This window comes from Pseudoliparis swirei, chromosome 9 (genome assembly GCF_029220125.1).
Source record: "Pseudoliparis swirei isolate HS2019 ecotype Mariana Trench chromosome 9, NWPU_hadal_v1, whole genome shotgun sequence".
In the NCBI taxonomy this organism is placed as follows: domain Eukaryota; kingdom Metazoa; phylum Chordata; class Actinopteri; order Perciformes; family Liparidae; genus Pseudoliparis; species Pseudoliparis swirei.
Genome location: NC_079396.1, coordinates 20,187,492 through 20,203,094, shown reverse-complemented (window position 1 = coordinate 20,203,094; position 15,603 = coordinate 20,187,492). Strand labels below are relative to the sequence as shown.

The following is a 15,603-nucleotide window of genomic DNA, read 5'->3' as shown; positions in this document are numbered from 1 at the left end:
GCGCCAGGCTGACCCGCTTGTGCGCCCTGTCCGCGCGCCTCTGCTCCCCAGCCAGAAGGGAGGCTGGGAAGTGTGTCACCTGCCTATGTGTGTGTGTGTGTGTGTGTGTGTGTGTGTGTGTGTGTGTGTGTGTGTGTGTGTGTGTGTGTGTGTGTGTGTGTGTGTGTGTGTGTGTGTGTGTGTGCTGCGGCCGCCGTATCTCCAATATGATCCCCGGGTTGTTCTCCTCCACGGTCCCTCAAGCCCCTTCCATCTGTACTCGCACCCCCTCAGCTCAGCTACTGTGCTTCCATGTGACAGGCAGAGCTGGAGACCCCCCCAATTTGCAATTGGTCTTTTGATTATGGCGCCATCCTCCGGATGGATGCGGAAGTGCGGGCGTGTAGCTGCGTCCAATGAATGTGCACGGTTCAGGGTGGATGTTTCAGTCCATGCTAAAGGTGCACTAGCCTCTGGTTATATTCAGAGATCTCTTGGTATCTGTACGATTTGGATTAAAGAACTTAATTTCAAAGCCATCTCCGTCTTTTGCACGAGGAGTTTAGATTTACCTGTTGAAGTTCCTCTGATTAGTGGGAATGCTTGTTTTACTTTACTGGGAATTACAATTGACATAGTTGATGCATGAGACCAGCATATGAATTATAAACACTGGCGTTATTTTGATTAAGACCTCTTAAAACCTGAAGAGCGAGTCAAGGAAAGCAACACAACAACAGGTGAAAGAAACTGTCAGATGCAACCTCTTCAATGAAATGAACATGCATGTATCAGTGAGCTTCATGTGGCCCCTAGAACCACGGCCACTAATAACCCAGTGGCCCTTTCCACTTGAAGAAATGTTATTAGACAGTTATTCTAATAACATAATGTATGATTGTCTTATCAAGGTGTAAAGTACATGATAGTAATGTAGTCACGTGTTGTTGTAAGCATGCCACTCTCACACACCTCTGAAGCCATCACACCTCCACCGCTCTCTACCGCCACGTACCGGCGGCAACCTGACATTGCAGGAGAGCATCTGTCTATCACGGTGCAGCAGACGGTGTTGCTGTATGAGGGTCAATCCATGCCACAATGGAGGCGCAGCAGGAGAATCATACAGGACAGGCCTTTGGAAGATCGACGTGTCACACATGATTTATCTGCAAGGAGCAGATTAGCAGAAGAGGACATAGGATGTCAGATTGGGTTATAACCATGACCACCATCATTCACTTCGCTTTAACATAGGTTATTTATTTTTTGCAATTATTTCTTAATTAATTGTTTAGTTTATAAAATGTCAGAAAAGAGGAAGGCGTTGTCTTCGAATATCTTGTTTTCTTTGATCAAAAGGGTAAAACTCAAACACATTTATTTGCATCATATAAAAGAATAAAATAACTGAAAATCCTCAAACTTTGATATAGAACCAGATAATCATAATTGTTACAGATTTAATTTCTGATGCTCTACTATATATTTGTTTCAGATCGGTTTACACCAGCCGTCTCAACAAACTGGTTAGGAAGGCTGGCTCCATCATCGGCTGCAAGCTGGAGCACCTGGAACAGGTGGTGGAGAGGAGGACGTTGAAGAAACTGGTGTCCATATTGGACAACCCGGACCACCCTCTCCACCACCTCCTACAGGGACAGAGGAGGACTTTCTCCAGACGTCTCCTCACGCTCCGCTGCCACAAGGACAGATACAGGAGAACATTCCTGCCGACGGCTATGAGGCTCTATAACAGATCACCTCTTGCCAGATCATAGTGCAATAACTACAATAATAACTTCATATCCACAGTCCACACATGTTGATCTGCACTTCATACATTTCATTTATTTACACTACACACATACACACACATTTCATTTGCACTACACACATACACACACTTTGCATTTTGCACACTGTCTATATTTGGTGTTTTTATTTTTATATTTAGTTTAATTTGTCATTAGTATTGTGTATTGTGTATGCATATATGTTGTATATATACATATATATTTTATTTTATATTTTGCTTTGTATGCTTCTATATCTTTCATCCCTGTTTTTTTTAAATATTATATATTTATTTTTTATTTTTTATTCTTGTGTGTTTGGTTTATTGGTGCTGCTACTGCTACGACACATTTCCCCTGGGGGATTAATAAAGTATCTATCTATCTATCTTTATATCACCTTCTATCTAGCGAGTCATGAACTGCACAAAACCACCTAAATCATCTTAATAAACTCAGCAGGTTTTTCAGTTTACGTATTAAAATCATTGACAGCATAAGCTGGAAATTACAAACAAAGTATATATATATATATATATATATATATATAGTATGCGACTTAATTGTCACTGAACAACAATGTGTGATCAAAATTAATACATGAACCACAACATAAATGTCTTATTTCTATCATGTATTTTCACAGTTTATAGTTCAACTTCTTTAATTTCATCTTTCATTACAACCTCCTCTTCTGCTGTGGTTTAAGGTCACCCAACTTGAGAATTAGCAACAACTGTTTGTTTTGATTTCTAATACTGAAGTGCGTTAACGGATGAAGGTTCAAAATAAATGTATGATATTTATTATTAATTCATTTAATTTCATGGTTTTTTTTGTTCAGACGGTGTTTGTGCATTTAAAAAAAGCCCCACAGCATCAATGCTTCGTCCTGCGGTGTTTCCCCCTCCCCTGCCTATCGCGGCATTAATCGCCTCTCATACTCCGCCCCTCCCCCTTAGTTCCCACACAGAGACGTCCTCTGGGTTTTCCTCTTCAGGTAAAGTGCGCTGTACGTTCTGGTCTGGATATTTTGCGCTTGTGTTTGAGCATTTAGAAGAAGAAGAAATCCAGTCACTTTACTGTTGTTATCCACCTTTGCATCTTCATCCTCATCCTCCTCCTCACCAGGAGAGCGGAGAGGAGAGGAAGATGGGCTGCTGCTCGGCACGATGCATGCTGATCCTCCTGTGTTGTCTGCAGTTGGTAAGATGTTTTCTTTCTGTCATGATGCTTCCACATCAACACATGTGCTTACTATTCTTTCCCTCTGGTGATACTTTACAACTTATACTAATTAAAACCACAACATTCAAGCTTAATTTATCATGAGATACATAGCTAAACGACTTTATGTTCATTATAAAAGTAGTTAATTTGCTGATGCTTTGATACACTCATGTTTTATATTTATTTTCCGACCATATTTTATATTTTGCATTCGACTAAGGCTACAACATGTTATTTCCTATTTAAATACCTGTTAAGCACATTATTGGTGTTGTATTTGATGACCTTCATTCACATTGTCATTATTCATTCATGTTTCTGCACTTCCTGCAAACTCAAATAAAATACAAGTTAGAAGCAGTTCCAGCCTCTAAAATATTACAATTGACAGGTTTTCTTGGTGTTCTGTTGAGTTACAATGAATCAATCAAACAAAACAAGCAATTTGAAGACGTCCCCTTAGCTATGCATTATTTTAACGAGCATTTTTCATTACTTTTTGTCATCGAACAAACACATGGCAGCTGCAGCTCTATCAAACGATGAATTTGTGTGATCCGTGTTAATATTAAGGTTGTAGTTGGAGGAGCTTATGAAAAAAGACACACCACTACAACCACCACAATGAGGGGCTGGACCCACTTTGTACTGCTCCTCTCTGTTTCCCACCCTGCCCCCCTTCATGACTCACTGGGGCCTGGCCTCAGAGGGACATAATACTCTGTCTTTGTCCCCTACGGCTCGGTTGCCTTGACAACTCATACGAATCCAAAACCCAACCTTGTGGGACACCCAAGCAAGAGATTGAAGTCAGGTCAATTAGATTTATATATAGCCCAATATCACAGATCGCTTCAGGGATCTTTACTCTGCAGCTACGACACCACAGACAGGGGGAAAAAAACAAGTCTCTCACCTGGTGTGACAAAGGGAATGTCTTTTATAAGTCATCATGTCTCTAAACTCTGTCTCCGCTCCTGTTGACCCCTCCAGATCACTGTGCTGGAGAGGCAGGTGTTTGACTTCCTCGGCTACCAGTGGGCTCCCATCATGATCAACTTCTTCCACATCATCACGGTCATCCTGGGCCTGTTTGGTGTCATCCAGTACAGATCACGCTACCTGGTGATGGTGAGGGAACTGTCGGATGTTATATTGGAGTTTGCAAAAACGTTTGAGTTGAATACCAAATTTTGGTTTAATGGTGACCATTTGTTTATTTTGATGGCTTATTAGAGTAATTTAACTTTTTGGGAAACACTTATTTGCTAATTACAGTTGGATGAAATAATGTATACCTTTTTTTTGTGATTAAATATTTTATTAGTTTTCGAGATATGCAAATGCAAAAGAAAAGATGTACACAGATGTACAAATAACAAATAAAATAAAGAATATAAATATATAAATACGGGTAGACATGCAAAAACCTGCACACATATTAACATATATATGCACACCACACCTGCATATCCTAATACATACACACACATAAATACTGTTAATTTACCCCCCTCCCACTGTTGGCGATGCCCACCCCCCATCCCCCTCATACATCTCCAGATATTATATAAGGGAATGTATTTTATTATGATACAATTACATATATTGTTGAATTTTGCTTAAAGCTGTGGACCAGGATAAGATTGTTCTTTCTTTAGAAAAAATGTATACCTCTGTTATGTCTGTACAATGATTTATGAAGATGCAGCCAGCAGCCGGTTAGCTTGTTTTAGTAATAAGACTAAAAGCAGCTAGTCTGGTTACAAAATCTGCCCTCTGAAACCTCTAAAGATTATTAATTAACACGTTACTCCTCCAGGCTAAAAATAGATTGCGCATATTCCCCTGTAAAACTGCAAATTGATGTATTTACAGGACAGTTTCTGTACCGATTAAACAAACACGATCATAACATGTGAACTAGTGAGCTTTGGTGGTGCAGAGTGTGTTACCTTTCATCAGAGCCAGGCTATAGCTGTTCCCCCTGGCTGCAGTGCTTATGCTAAGCTAAGATAACCGCCTCCTGGCTGCAGCGTCATATCTGACACATGAGAGGTATCGATCTTCTCATCTATCTCTCGCTAACTGCAGTGATATGCAGTAAACAAGCGTATTATTGATTGGATATCTGAGATACATGTGTGTGTGTGTATCTGTTTGCATGAGAGCAGTGCATGTTAGTGACTATGTGAGAGTGTGTCGTACGACGAAAAAAACCAAGAACGACAGCAACAATAATGTATACCATCATTGTCTTTAATCCTCTTATGCCTCAGAGTATCTAATCACACTGTGTCCTTCAGAATGAGGATATTTGTAATAAAAAGGAGAAAACCTGAGCTGCACATTGACCACGTTGCAGAATGGTGAGTTTTCTTAATGTTCACTGTTTCGTGTCCTCAGTACCTGTCGTGGACGTTGTTGTGGGTCGGCTGGAATGTCTTTGTCAGCTGTCTCTACTTGGATTTGGGAGGCCTTTCAAAGGTACGGCTAATGTTCACATACGGGTCATAATTAGAGACTCACGCAGCCTCAGCTCCGAAATACAATGTTCAGCTCTTCTCGTGTCTCAGGACCTGCAGTCACATGATCGACACTCATTGTTTCTGTTGACAGTATTTGTTTATATCTCATCTATGCATTGGAACATGTATTGATTTATTTGGTCTTTATTGATTGTGATGACATTATATAACATGATTTAGTATTAAAAAAAGATGATGATTAGTGTAACAGCTTCCGGGCCGTTAGCCGTGGGTTTCCCCCACCAGCACCAAGGATACTCAGACCACGACAAGGTTCCGTTGGAAGACATGTTTATTTGTCGGCACACAACACTCAGCAGACCGCAAACCTGCACCTCTGCTCACTCCTCTTGCTCCACTCTCAACTGGGAGCCTTTATGAGGGCGGCCTCGGCTGCTGACTGATTGCCAATCACCAGCAGCCGAGGCCAGATTGGAGACAGCTGCCACAATTAGTAATAGCAGGAAAAGTGGTGGCGGTTGTACCTGCAGTTGTATCGAAAGTAAAAAATAATGAACTGGTTATTTAATAAGTTGACAGGAATGTATTTATAATATATATAATCTTTTCTATCAGTTACATCATTTTCTTTTCCCATCTTCTCTTTGAACTATTTTAAAATACATAACACTGAAAAACTTGAGAGAAACACCAGAGCCATCAGATAAGAACTTAAGTCTTGCTTTTCATTATAATTACAGTTTAAGATAATTTCTCTGTATACATACAAAACAATTTGAATTAAATCTATTATCACATGTTTTTTACTTATTAATCATTTTTGCTATTGCTATATATTCTCCGACCCACAGCTCTGCTGTTTGAAAATAAAATGAAAAATAAATAGCTTCATCGAAAATGCAAATAATTGTTTGTAGTGGCATCTTCTTCTTTTTTAAAGTGGGATTTTACACTTTCTACTAATAAAGCTGAATATCTTCAAGAACCGTACAGTTGAAAAGTTGCCTTCATGTCTCTTCTGCCTGATTGGTCTCTGCAGGACAGTGACGTCCTCTCCCTGGGAGTATCGTCGCATCGCTCATGGTGGAAGGACAACGGGCCGGGGTGTGAGATCCAGGGCCTTCCCTCCTCCGGGTGGCAGAACCAGCAGAACCCCGAGCTGACCACGGTGCTAAGCTGCTGGCTGGAATACCAGTACATCGAAATCCTGCACTGCATCATCCAGCTCCTCGTATCAGTGAGTCTCTGCTGCTGACATGAGAAACTCAGTTATTATTCAGTATTATTATGCAGTATTTAAATAAGGGAAGTGTCAACAGAATTACTCTATGATGCTTTAAAACTTGCAATTGAAAGCATATTTAACATTTAATATTCTTCTAATATCAGTAAATATGCAAGCACAGAAATGGGCTGTTGCCTGGCAACAGGAACTCTAAATTGGAAAACCTTAAAAATGGCAGCGTGTGTCTGGTGGTAGCTCGTGTGTTGCTGAGCTTCTCAGCCTCTAGTTTCTGTTATCGTGGACATTTAATTTAGAGAGCGACACTGTGTCTTCTACAGCAGCTGCATGAAGCAGCTTGCCATCCGACCAACAGATACACACACAGGCCTACACACCGCAGGAGAAGTACCATCTGTCATAAAAAATAAAAACATTCAAAAGCTTTAAGCCTTAAAAGCTATATGTGGAATTGATCATGAATACATATCAATATCTAAACCACAATCTGAAATCCAAGAAATCTCGTGACACTTCGATTACGTCTCTGCACAGAAGACATTTGGCAAAAGTGTTCTCAATAACATGAAGGAAGCAGCTTTCAGGAATTCATTCCTTTTAGTATTTTCAACTGTGTTTTTCCTACTGTGACATCTCGGTTTTTTTATACACCTTTGTGTTAATCCCAATATAGCTCCCAGGATTTGTTTCTGCCTGCTACATCGTCAGCACCTTCTCAGATGAGGAAGACAGCTGTAAGTATGCTCCTGAGAGACGCCATGGATAGCATTTCAGCAAATATGATCCATTTCACATGCATTCTCCATTTAAAGTATGTTATACAGTCTAAAGAAAATGCACAACATTGCCATCCCTTTTAGTTTATTTGATCTTTTGCACTGAGGTTGATTTTCTTTGTATCATTTCTTTTTTATTTCAGTTCATTTCATGGGTGACTTTTATCATCCATCCAAACCCTCTCATTTGCTCTTCTAGTGTAAACACCTGCAGGTAGGTTTAGTGGCATTATTGCCATTGCCTCTTAATTTCCCCCTTTTAGTATCTATTGTCCATCATATTTGTTAAACATCTAATACACAATGTATTTTTTTCTTTTCTTATGCTTAGATTATAAGTAACCGCACAAATAAAGTGTGTTGAGGAAAACCAGGAAGGAACCGAAGACTGTCATCATGTAATTGTTTTGACGTATATTTGTCAATAAAAGCACCTTTTGCAAAAAACGCACCTAAACGCGTTGATCTAAAAGAAAGAATGTTGTTTCATATGCTTCAAGTATTGCTGGAGTTTTGACCTCTTCAGACTTTTTCACTTCTCCACATACTTTGGAAGTGAAGTTGTGCCAGAAACCCCCACCCTGTTTCTACTCAGGCTCCAAATGCTGTAAATCTAGATTACAATCTACCTCTGTGTGTGGGGTGTGTGTGTGTGAGTGTGTGTATGTGTGTATGTGTGTGTGAAAGAGATATACATCTCTTGATATGAAGCATTCAAGTGCAAAGGAAAAGTGATTGAAAAGATGTAAATAAGTTGGCCTATCTGATCCTTTCAGATGTTTGGCTACATGTATAAATTATTAATAATGTTATATTTCAGTTTGAAAAAGTGACCATTCTAAGTGTATCATCTTATTCAGTGAAATAAACAATGCTCACAAAACAGCTTGGTGTTGCACATACTGCATTATTATTAATCATTTATATAACTAAAAAGTGATTTACCCCCCTGCCTCTGATATTTAGTTTTTCTTTTGCACTAGCCTTATTCCCAATGAACCATAGTCTCAAATGTAATTGAATAAGGATTTACATATCTATGGTAACTGTGTATTTTGTTTGAGTTCATTTAATTGTTTTCTATTTAAAATATGTAAATATATTCTACGTGTGTGGAGTGTAAAGGGGCTACATCTTGTATTTTGTTATGTAACTATGTGTTGTAAAATAGCAGAAAATATTTCTCATTAGCACAGTATGTAAATACATATCAAAAGTTAAATTTATTAGAAAATTTTGTTTTTAATTGTTAATGTAATCATACCTACGAAAGAGCATAATCTACAGTATGCATGCTATATTCTCCCACGTCAACCTTATTTATTGACCACAAAGAACATACAAGATCTTGCAGGACACATGCATACAACATAAGACAATATAAATATTATATAAAACAACAAGAAAATAGACATTTACCCTCTAATCTTAGGGTATTAAGGGATGACAACAAAATGTTATTGAAATAATGTATAAACCAAAGAATGGTGGCTTATTATTTCTTCATTTGATACAATTAATATATTATGAACCCGTAAGAGTGAAAATATGTATCATGCCAGAAAGGGAATATTAAAATCAAAAAATCCATATAATTTTTTTTTCTTCCATCCATCCATCTGCTGCTGCTGCTGCTAGGTAACGTCAGCCGTGGATGCGTCTCCTACGTCACAGACGTCATTTCCGCCCCCGTAGACCCCGGATGAAGCTGCCATTGGGGCAAGTGAGCAGGGCCACCAAGGCTGGTTGGATTTTAATTTAACGGTGAGGGGGTCGCAGCGGATTGAAGCCCCGCTGGATTAATGTCGACAGGGCAGCGCAGAGTGCCACCAAGGGCTTCGACGAGCAAACGGTCCGCGCCGAGCAGAGACACCGGCTGACGGTCTCACTGTGAGCGACAGCACCGCGGATCAGGGAAGCAGCTTTTCCAGCTATTAGCCTGCAGCTCACACACTGTGCGCGTTGTGAGCGTTTTTCAGTCCGACAAAACACCAGGTGGATGAATGATGTCTGCCGCTAGTATTGACCCTCAGGTAAGCGGCGAGGAGAAGCGCTTTTTATTTCCCACAGGGAGGCGAGACGTGTGTGTGTGTGTGTGTGCGCGCGCGTGTGTGCGCGCGTGCGCCACCGGTGCGGGTCCGTGTGCGTCCCACTCTGAAGACGATGCCACCATTCGCAAGCTAGTCAGCTAGCAGCTAGTTAGCCAACCGGGAGGGCAGATAACCTACACACCCGGTCTCCGGTAGTAACCAGAGGCCTGGACCACAGCGTCCAGTGTGTGTGTGTGGGGGTGAAATAAAACCCGCGGTACTGTCTGTGTCAGTCAGGTTCACAAATGAAACGTATTACCTTGACACACTGCAGCTCAGATAATGTGTGATGCTTTGAATAACACTGGAGACCCATGTACGTGTTTTTGTTTCATTTCACATGTATTCCTCCTTTCAATGTGACAACTAAGACAACGAAAGGACAAGATGCAAGCAAAGGTAAGAAGACGATATCTTCTGAACCTTTTTTATGTATTCAAAGATGGGTCACATAAACCTGTTTAGCAGCTGATGCCATATATATATATATATATGATATGATATATATATAACGGAGCTGCATCAATACACAGGTCAGGTGTATCAGAGATATATATATATATAGCTCCATTATGTCAACAGAGAAACAAATACCTGTGTTTGCATTATTACATATTTTGTTCCGTGTGTTTACTTTGTAGTGAATGCTGTAATGAACATCCATAATTGTAAAAGGCAAACGGCTTATCAATAGAAAACACTGTACTTTTCAAAAGGTCAACTCCTCTAAAGCCGGTGTTTATCCAGCAGACAGGGTAATCATTTTAAATCACTAAACAGCACCAACCACCCATTGACCGCTCTTCTTCACTGTGGCTATAAGAGAATGGGATGTACACTGGTCTGGTCCTGGGTGTCATAAACAAGTAATGAGCACGAGTGCAGTCATGGTTACATGGGAAATGTGCAATGTTGTAATTACGGCTTTTACAATGCTGATATTTAGACTTGGCAATGTTAGGTTTGTTTCCTGTTTTAAATTCATCAGTTTGACTCTATTGCAGTCTTTCCAGTGTCCGTGCAGAATGGCTCCCTGCACCAGAAGGACGCCGTTCATGACAATGACTTTGAGCCCTATCTCACCAACCAGTCTAATCAGGTAGGAAAGACCCTTGAAATGTCTTCAGTGGCACTAAAACGATTTAATATCGCTGATAACTGAATTCTATTTGTGTTTGTAGAATAACAGCTATCAGTCCATGACAGACCCTTACCTGTCCAGCTACTATGCCCCCTCCATTGGTTTTCCTTACCCTCTCAGTGAGGCTCCTTGGTCTACAGGAGGCGACCCACCAATTCCCTACCTGACACCCTATGCCCCCCTCAGCAATGGAGACCATCATTTCATGCACGACACCGTGTTTGGGCAGCCGGGCGGACTCAGCAGCAGCATCTATCCTCACAGGTTTAACTTTTTCCCCGAGAACCCGGCCTTCTCAGCCTGGGGCACCAGTGGTTCTCAGGGCCAGCAGACTCAGAGCTCCGCCTATGGGGGGAGTTACAGCTACCCACCCAGCTCTCTGGGAGGCACCCTAGTCCCTGATGGTCAGACGGGTTTCCATAGTGACACCCTGAGTAAGGCACCAGGTATGAACAGCCTTGAGCAGGGCATGCTGGGCCTAAAAATAGGTGGGGATGCGACTGCAAGTGGCATGGGTGTGAAGAACGCCGGCTCCCTTGGAGGTGGCTCTGTAGCTGCAGCCGTTGCCACGGGCAACGGCGGCACACCAACTGGAATGCCCCCTCCGAAACCGACATCGTGGGCCGCTATTGCTGGTAAACCTGCCAAGCTGCAGCAACAAAAGACCAAGAACAAACCTGGCCCACCCATAGCCGCAGGAGGTCTGCCTCCACCCCCCATGAAACACAACACGGACATTGATACTTGGGATAATAAAGGGGCCGTTACGAAGATGGCCCCTCCTCTGCCCCCACACCACCACCACCACCACCAACAGCCCCAGCTTCACTCCCACGTTCCCAGTCTCCTGCCCCCCCTCCAGCAGTCCATCCAATCTGCCCAGTCCCTCGTGCAGCAGATGACCATGCAGGGTCCTCCACAGCATTACCAGAACCACAACTCCGCTCCGACGCCCCAGACCCGCTGGATAGCCCCACGCAACCGCAACTTGTGCTACGGCGGCGGCAGCTTGGACAGCGGCGGCGGCGGCTCCTCTAACGGTGGCTTCGTTGGCAACGGTGGGGGCGGGGCGGTGCCTCCGGAGCCAGGGCTGGAGTCCCACCCCGTGCTGGAGAAGCTGCGGGCGGCCCACAGCTACAACCCCAAGGAGTTTGACTGGAGCCTGAAGAACGGCCGCGTGTTCATCATCAAGAGCTACTCCGAGGACGACATCCACCGCTCCATCAAGTACTCCATCTGGTGCAGCACGGAGCACGGCAACAAGCGCTTGGACTCCGCCTTCAGGGGCATGAACTCCAAAGGTCCCGTCTACTTGTTGTTCAGTGTCAACGGCAGCGGCCATTTCTGCGGCGTGGCCGAGATGCGCTCGCCGGTGGACTACGGCACCAGCGCTGGCGTTTGGGCGCAGGACAAGTGGAAGGGGAAGTTCGATGTGAACTGGTTGTTTGTTAAGGACGTGCCTAATAGCCAGCTGCGCCACATCCGCCTGGAGAACAATGACAACAAGCCCGTCACCAACTCGCGTGACACTCAAGAAGTCCCTCTGGAAAAGGCCAAGCAGGTGCTCAAGATTATCGCTCAGTACAAGCACACCACCTCCCTCTTCGATGACTTTTCCCACTATGAGAAGAAGCAGGAGGAGGAGGAGGTGGTGAAAAAGGTAGATGTTTCCTTTTAGATTTAACGCATAACGCTTATATTAGGATGGAAGATATGAAGGGACTACGAAAAATAGGCCCTCTCCAGTCTTTGGAACCTCCCCCTGATCAAGAGTATACTTCAGTATAAAATAGTAGTATTTAACTGGTATAATTCCTTTAACCTTTAGCCCCATAACATTTCGCCCGATCCAAATAACAATAAATGTAATTTTAGGCACGATAAGCTGTCTCTGTCATAGTTAGAGTTAAATTACCTGCATCATTCTGAGTGGCAGGTGTATTTTCATATTGATTTAGCCGCTTGTTTGACTGGTGATGAAAATAAAGCCCTGAGACGGAGACGGTCATGACACCGTTATAAATCAGTGCACACAGGAAAGCCAACTTGTTGATTTTAAATTTGTTATTGATTTTCTATGCAATAAATGTTAGAAGGGAACACAAAAATATAATATATACATGGTGGAACCTCTCTTGCTTATTTGCTAACTGGTTTCTTTTTAGTTGCATATGTATCCATTGACATCAATTTGAAATTGGAGAGTTTGTTGATGAAATATAAATATTAAGGATGTGTATATTTTCAATAAGACTGCATGTTTGTTTTTTGAACAGAGCTATGAGCCTGCCCCCATACAGAGCCGATCCCGAATCGATCAGGTAAAGTCTGATAGTAATATATATAGTATATATTATTATCACTGTGTGACAAGTGCATGCAGAATTTCATATATGATGTAATCAAATTGATTTTTAATGAACTCGACTGTGTTGAACAACAAAACTCTTTTTACATGTAAAACCGCTTCAGTATTTCATTTTCTTTATCTTCATATAAAACGTCCAACACATTATTAATTCAGACAACACACTTTGGAAAAACTCAACATTATTAGAATCATATTATAAAATCTAAATAAATATGACACTGTTTTTTTTTTAAAGTCATAGAATGTGATAATAATTATGTCTCCAATAATTTCTTTTGTATTCCCTATTACAGGATCGCCAAAAGTAAACAGAAGACGACTGTCGACGGAAATTAGATTTAAAAAAGGAACACAAGGACATAAAGAAATTTAAACGAATATTTTTGTTCTATTTAATTTTTGTTGACTTTGGCCCACGTCTAACTTTTGACCCACAATGCTCCTGGCTCCCCGTCTTTAAGATGTGTTCAGGGATGAAGCTCGTTCCACCGCTTCAACAATAAAGGATTTTCATGTGTTTTTATTTTTTAGCCTTACAAATCTCTATCGCTACCCCGGAACTTACATTCTTAACTAAATATAAGTAACCAATATCTGCACGTCTGCTTTTGAAGATCTCTTGACACCATGCTGCTGATATTCAGTGACTGTTCACTTTGTGGTTTGTGTGTTGGAGAAATGTTAAGTGCTTGTATTGGTTAATTTTAACGAGTGAACACGACTTTATTGACAAATGTCTGCTATCTGTTTGTGGCCAGTTGTATTTTATATTATCGGATGAACAAATTAACTTCTATACTGCCCCTTTTTTCACGTGAGGGGTGTTTAACTTGGTTGGGAGTGTGTCCACTGAAAGTCTGTAATCATAGAAATAATCCGGCAAGGTCGTGACGTTAGGAAGCGTAAATGTGAGGAGAGTATCTTGATTAATCTATAAACTGGTTTACAGCTGATTCAATTTAACAATAAGATGGAGAATATGTGGGACGTTGTCTCTCCGAGCACTAAATTAAACGTGTATTTTTCTTTTATCCAGAACTGTACCTCAAATTTATTCTGCTGGAGATTCAGGGAAAAGATGTGTGTAGAGATCAAACGCTCTTAAAGGTGGTCCCTCTCTTTCTTGTTTAAAGGATGGAATTACAAATATACTGTATGAGTTCAGGTCTTATCAACACAAAATTTGCTTTCTGTCTTATTTCCCTGTTACAGGGGCTTTTGTTTCCCCGCTCTTCAAACAGGAAGTCTCTTGTTTATGGATGTCTGGAGGAAATGTAGCATGTACTGCTTTTAAAACTCAAGCCAGGCCTGTTACTTGGATTTTTATTTTCTGGTTTCTTGTTCTTTCTTAACAGAATTATAATCCTGGCATCATTTTCATTGCTATAACCTGTCCACATCATCCTCAGAAAATGTAAGCTTTAATGTAACGGCATTTCTCACTGAGATCGCCTGGAAATGTTTAACTGTAGCATTATACTTAACTGATTTATTGTCAAGTGTATGAAGAGCCAGAGACTAGCCTATATGGTATATGTTGTGACTTATTTTTAATTTTTTAAACTTGCTTGCTGTATTGTGTGTATGCAAGAGTGAAACAAAAGAGAGGGAGTATGATTGTGGAGCAATCAGAGTTATATTACTGGTATTGGATTATAGAAAATTTATGCAAAAAAAAAAAAAGGTTTTAAAGTCACCCCTGAATTAAATACCCATTGTATCAGAGGTCACTATCACATACTTAGATTTGCTCATCTCCATTATTAAAGATATACTTATCTGTTCTCTGTGGGGTTTTATTGTGACATGTATCATGTGTGCACGATTCAGTAAATGTTAATATTATAGTACAAAATAACATTTGTTACATTATGCAACCACCTGAATTTATACAAGAACGCATCGTTTGAAACGCATTGTTTATATTATCGTGCTTAATAATCTGCTTTTGATTCCTACGCTGAATGTGTTGTTGTACGCTCAACATCACGCCTGTTTGGCTTTCAAGCGCGATCGAGCGGCACGATTTTAATTATGTCTCTCGGTTTGCTTCATTCAATTGTCATTTATCATGACATATCAAGCGTCGATGGACCGACCGGCACAAAGTACCGCGTGTTTTTTGGACAGCAATGGAGCTCCATCAGGCTGTGGAGAACACACGACTCCTTTTAGTTTGTTTTACTTTTCATGGTTTATTTCCGACAAGAAAAATATAGAAATGGCCAGCTTCGTTCTTTGAATTCCCTTTGTGTAAATGATGTTGACGCACACAGACACTTAAAATATACTTTCAAAGGAATGTAAACATAATTAAATGTAGGTTTGGAAACTTTGCACCTATCTGTCCCGTCTCACGAGAACCTCGTGAAGAAGTATGTGTACAGATTGTAAAGCCCTCTGAGGCTAATTTGTAATTTGTTATTATGGGCTATACAAAATAAACTGAATTGAAAAAGAAATATGTTTAGAATAATGATAAAAGTTA

At 41.0% G+C, this 15,603-nt stretch overlaps 2 protein-coding genes across 3 annotated transcripts; both read left to right on the top strand.

Moving 5' to 3' along the window:
- Positions 1–2,927: 2,927 nt before the first annotated feature.
- Positions 2,928–7,925, top strand: nkain5 (sodium/potassium transporting ATPase interacting 5). Its single transcript, XM_056423599.1, has 7 exons — positions 2,928–2,981; positions 3,999–4,136; positions 5,412–5,492; positions 6,534–6,731; positions 7,411–7,471; positions 7,657–7,727; positions 7,845–7,925. Exons 1-6 carry the CDS (start codon positions 2,928–2,930, stop codon positions 7,710–7,712), a joined length of 588 nt encoding a protein of 195 aa, XP_056279574.1. The 3' UTR covers positions 7,713–7,727; positions 7,845–7,925.
- A 1,302-nt stretch (positions 7,926–9,227) lies between these two features.
- ythdf1 (YTH N6-methyladenosine RNA binding protein F1) lies at positions 9,228–14,899 on the top strand. Of its 2 annotated transcripts, none has more exons than XM_056423713.1 (6): positions 9,228–9,546; positions 9,975–10,002; positions 10,617–10,702; positions 10,785–12,404; positions 13,021–13,065; positions 13,409–14,899. In XM_056423713.1, exons 1-6 carry the CDS (start codon positions 9,517–9,519, stop codon positions 13,421–13,423), a joined length of 1,824 nt encoding a protein of 607 aa, XP_056279688.1. In that variant the 5' UTR covers positions 9,228–9,516; the 3' UTR covers positions 13,424–14,899. The 2 variants fall into 2 exon arrangements, with proteins under 2 accessions (XP_056279688.1, XP_056279687.1); XM_056423712.1 differs by having other exon boundaries at positions 10,608–10,702.
- The last annotated feature ends 704 nt before the right edge of the window (positions 14,900–15,603 follow it).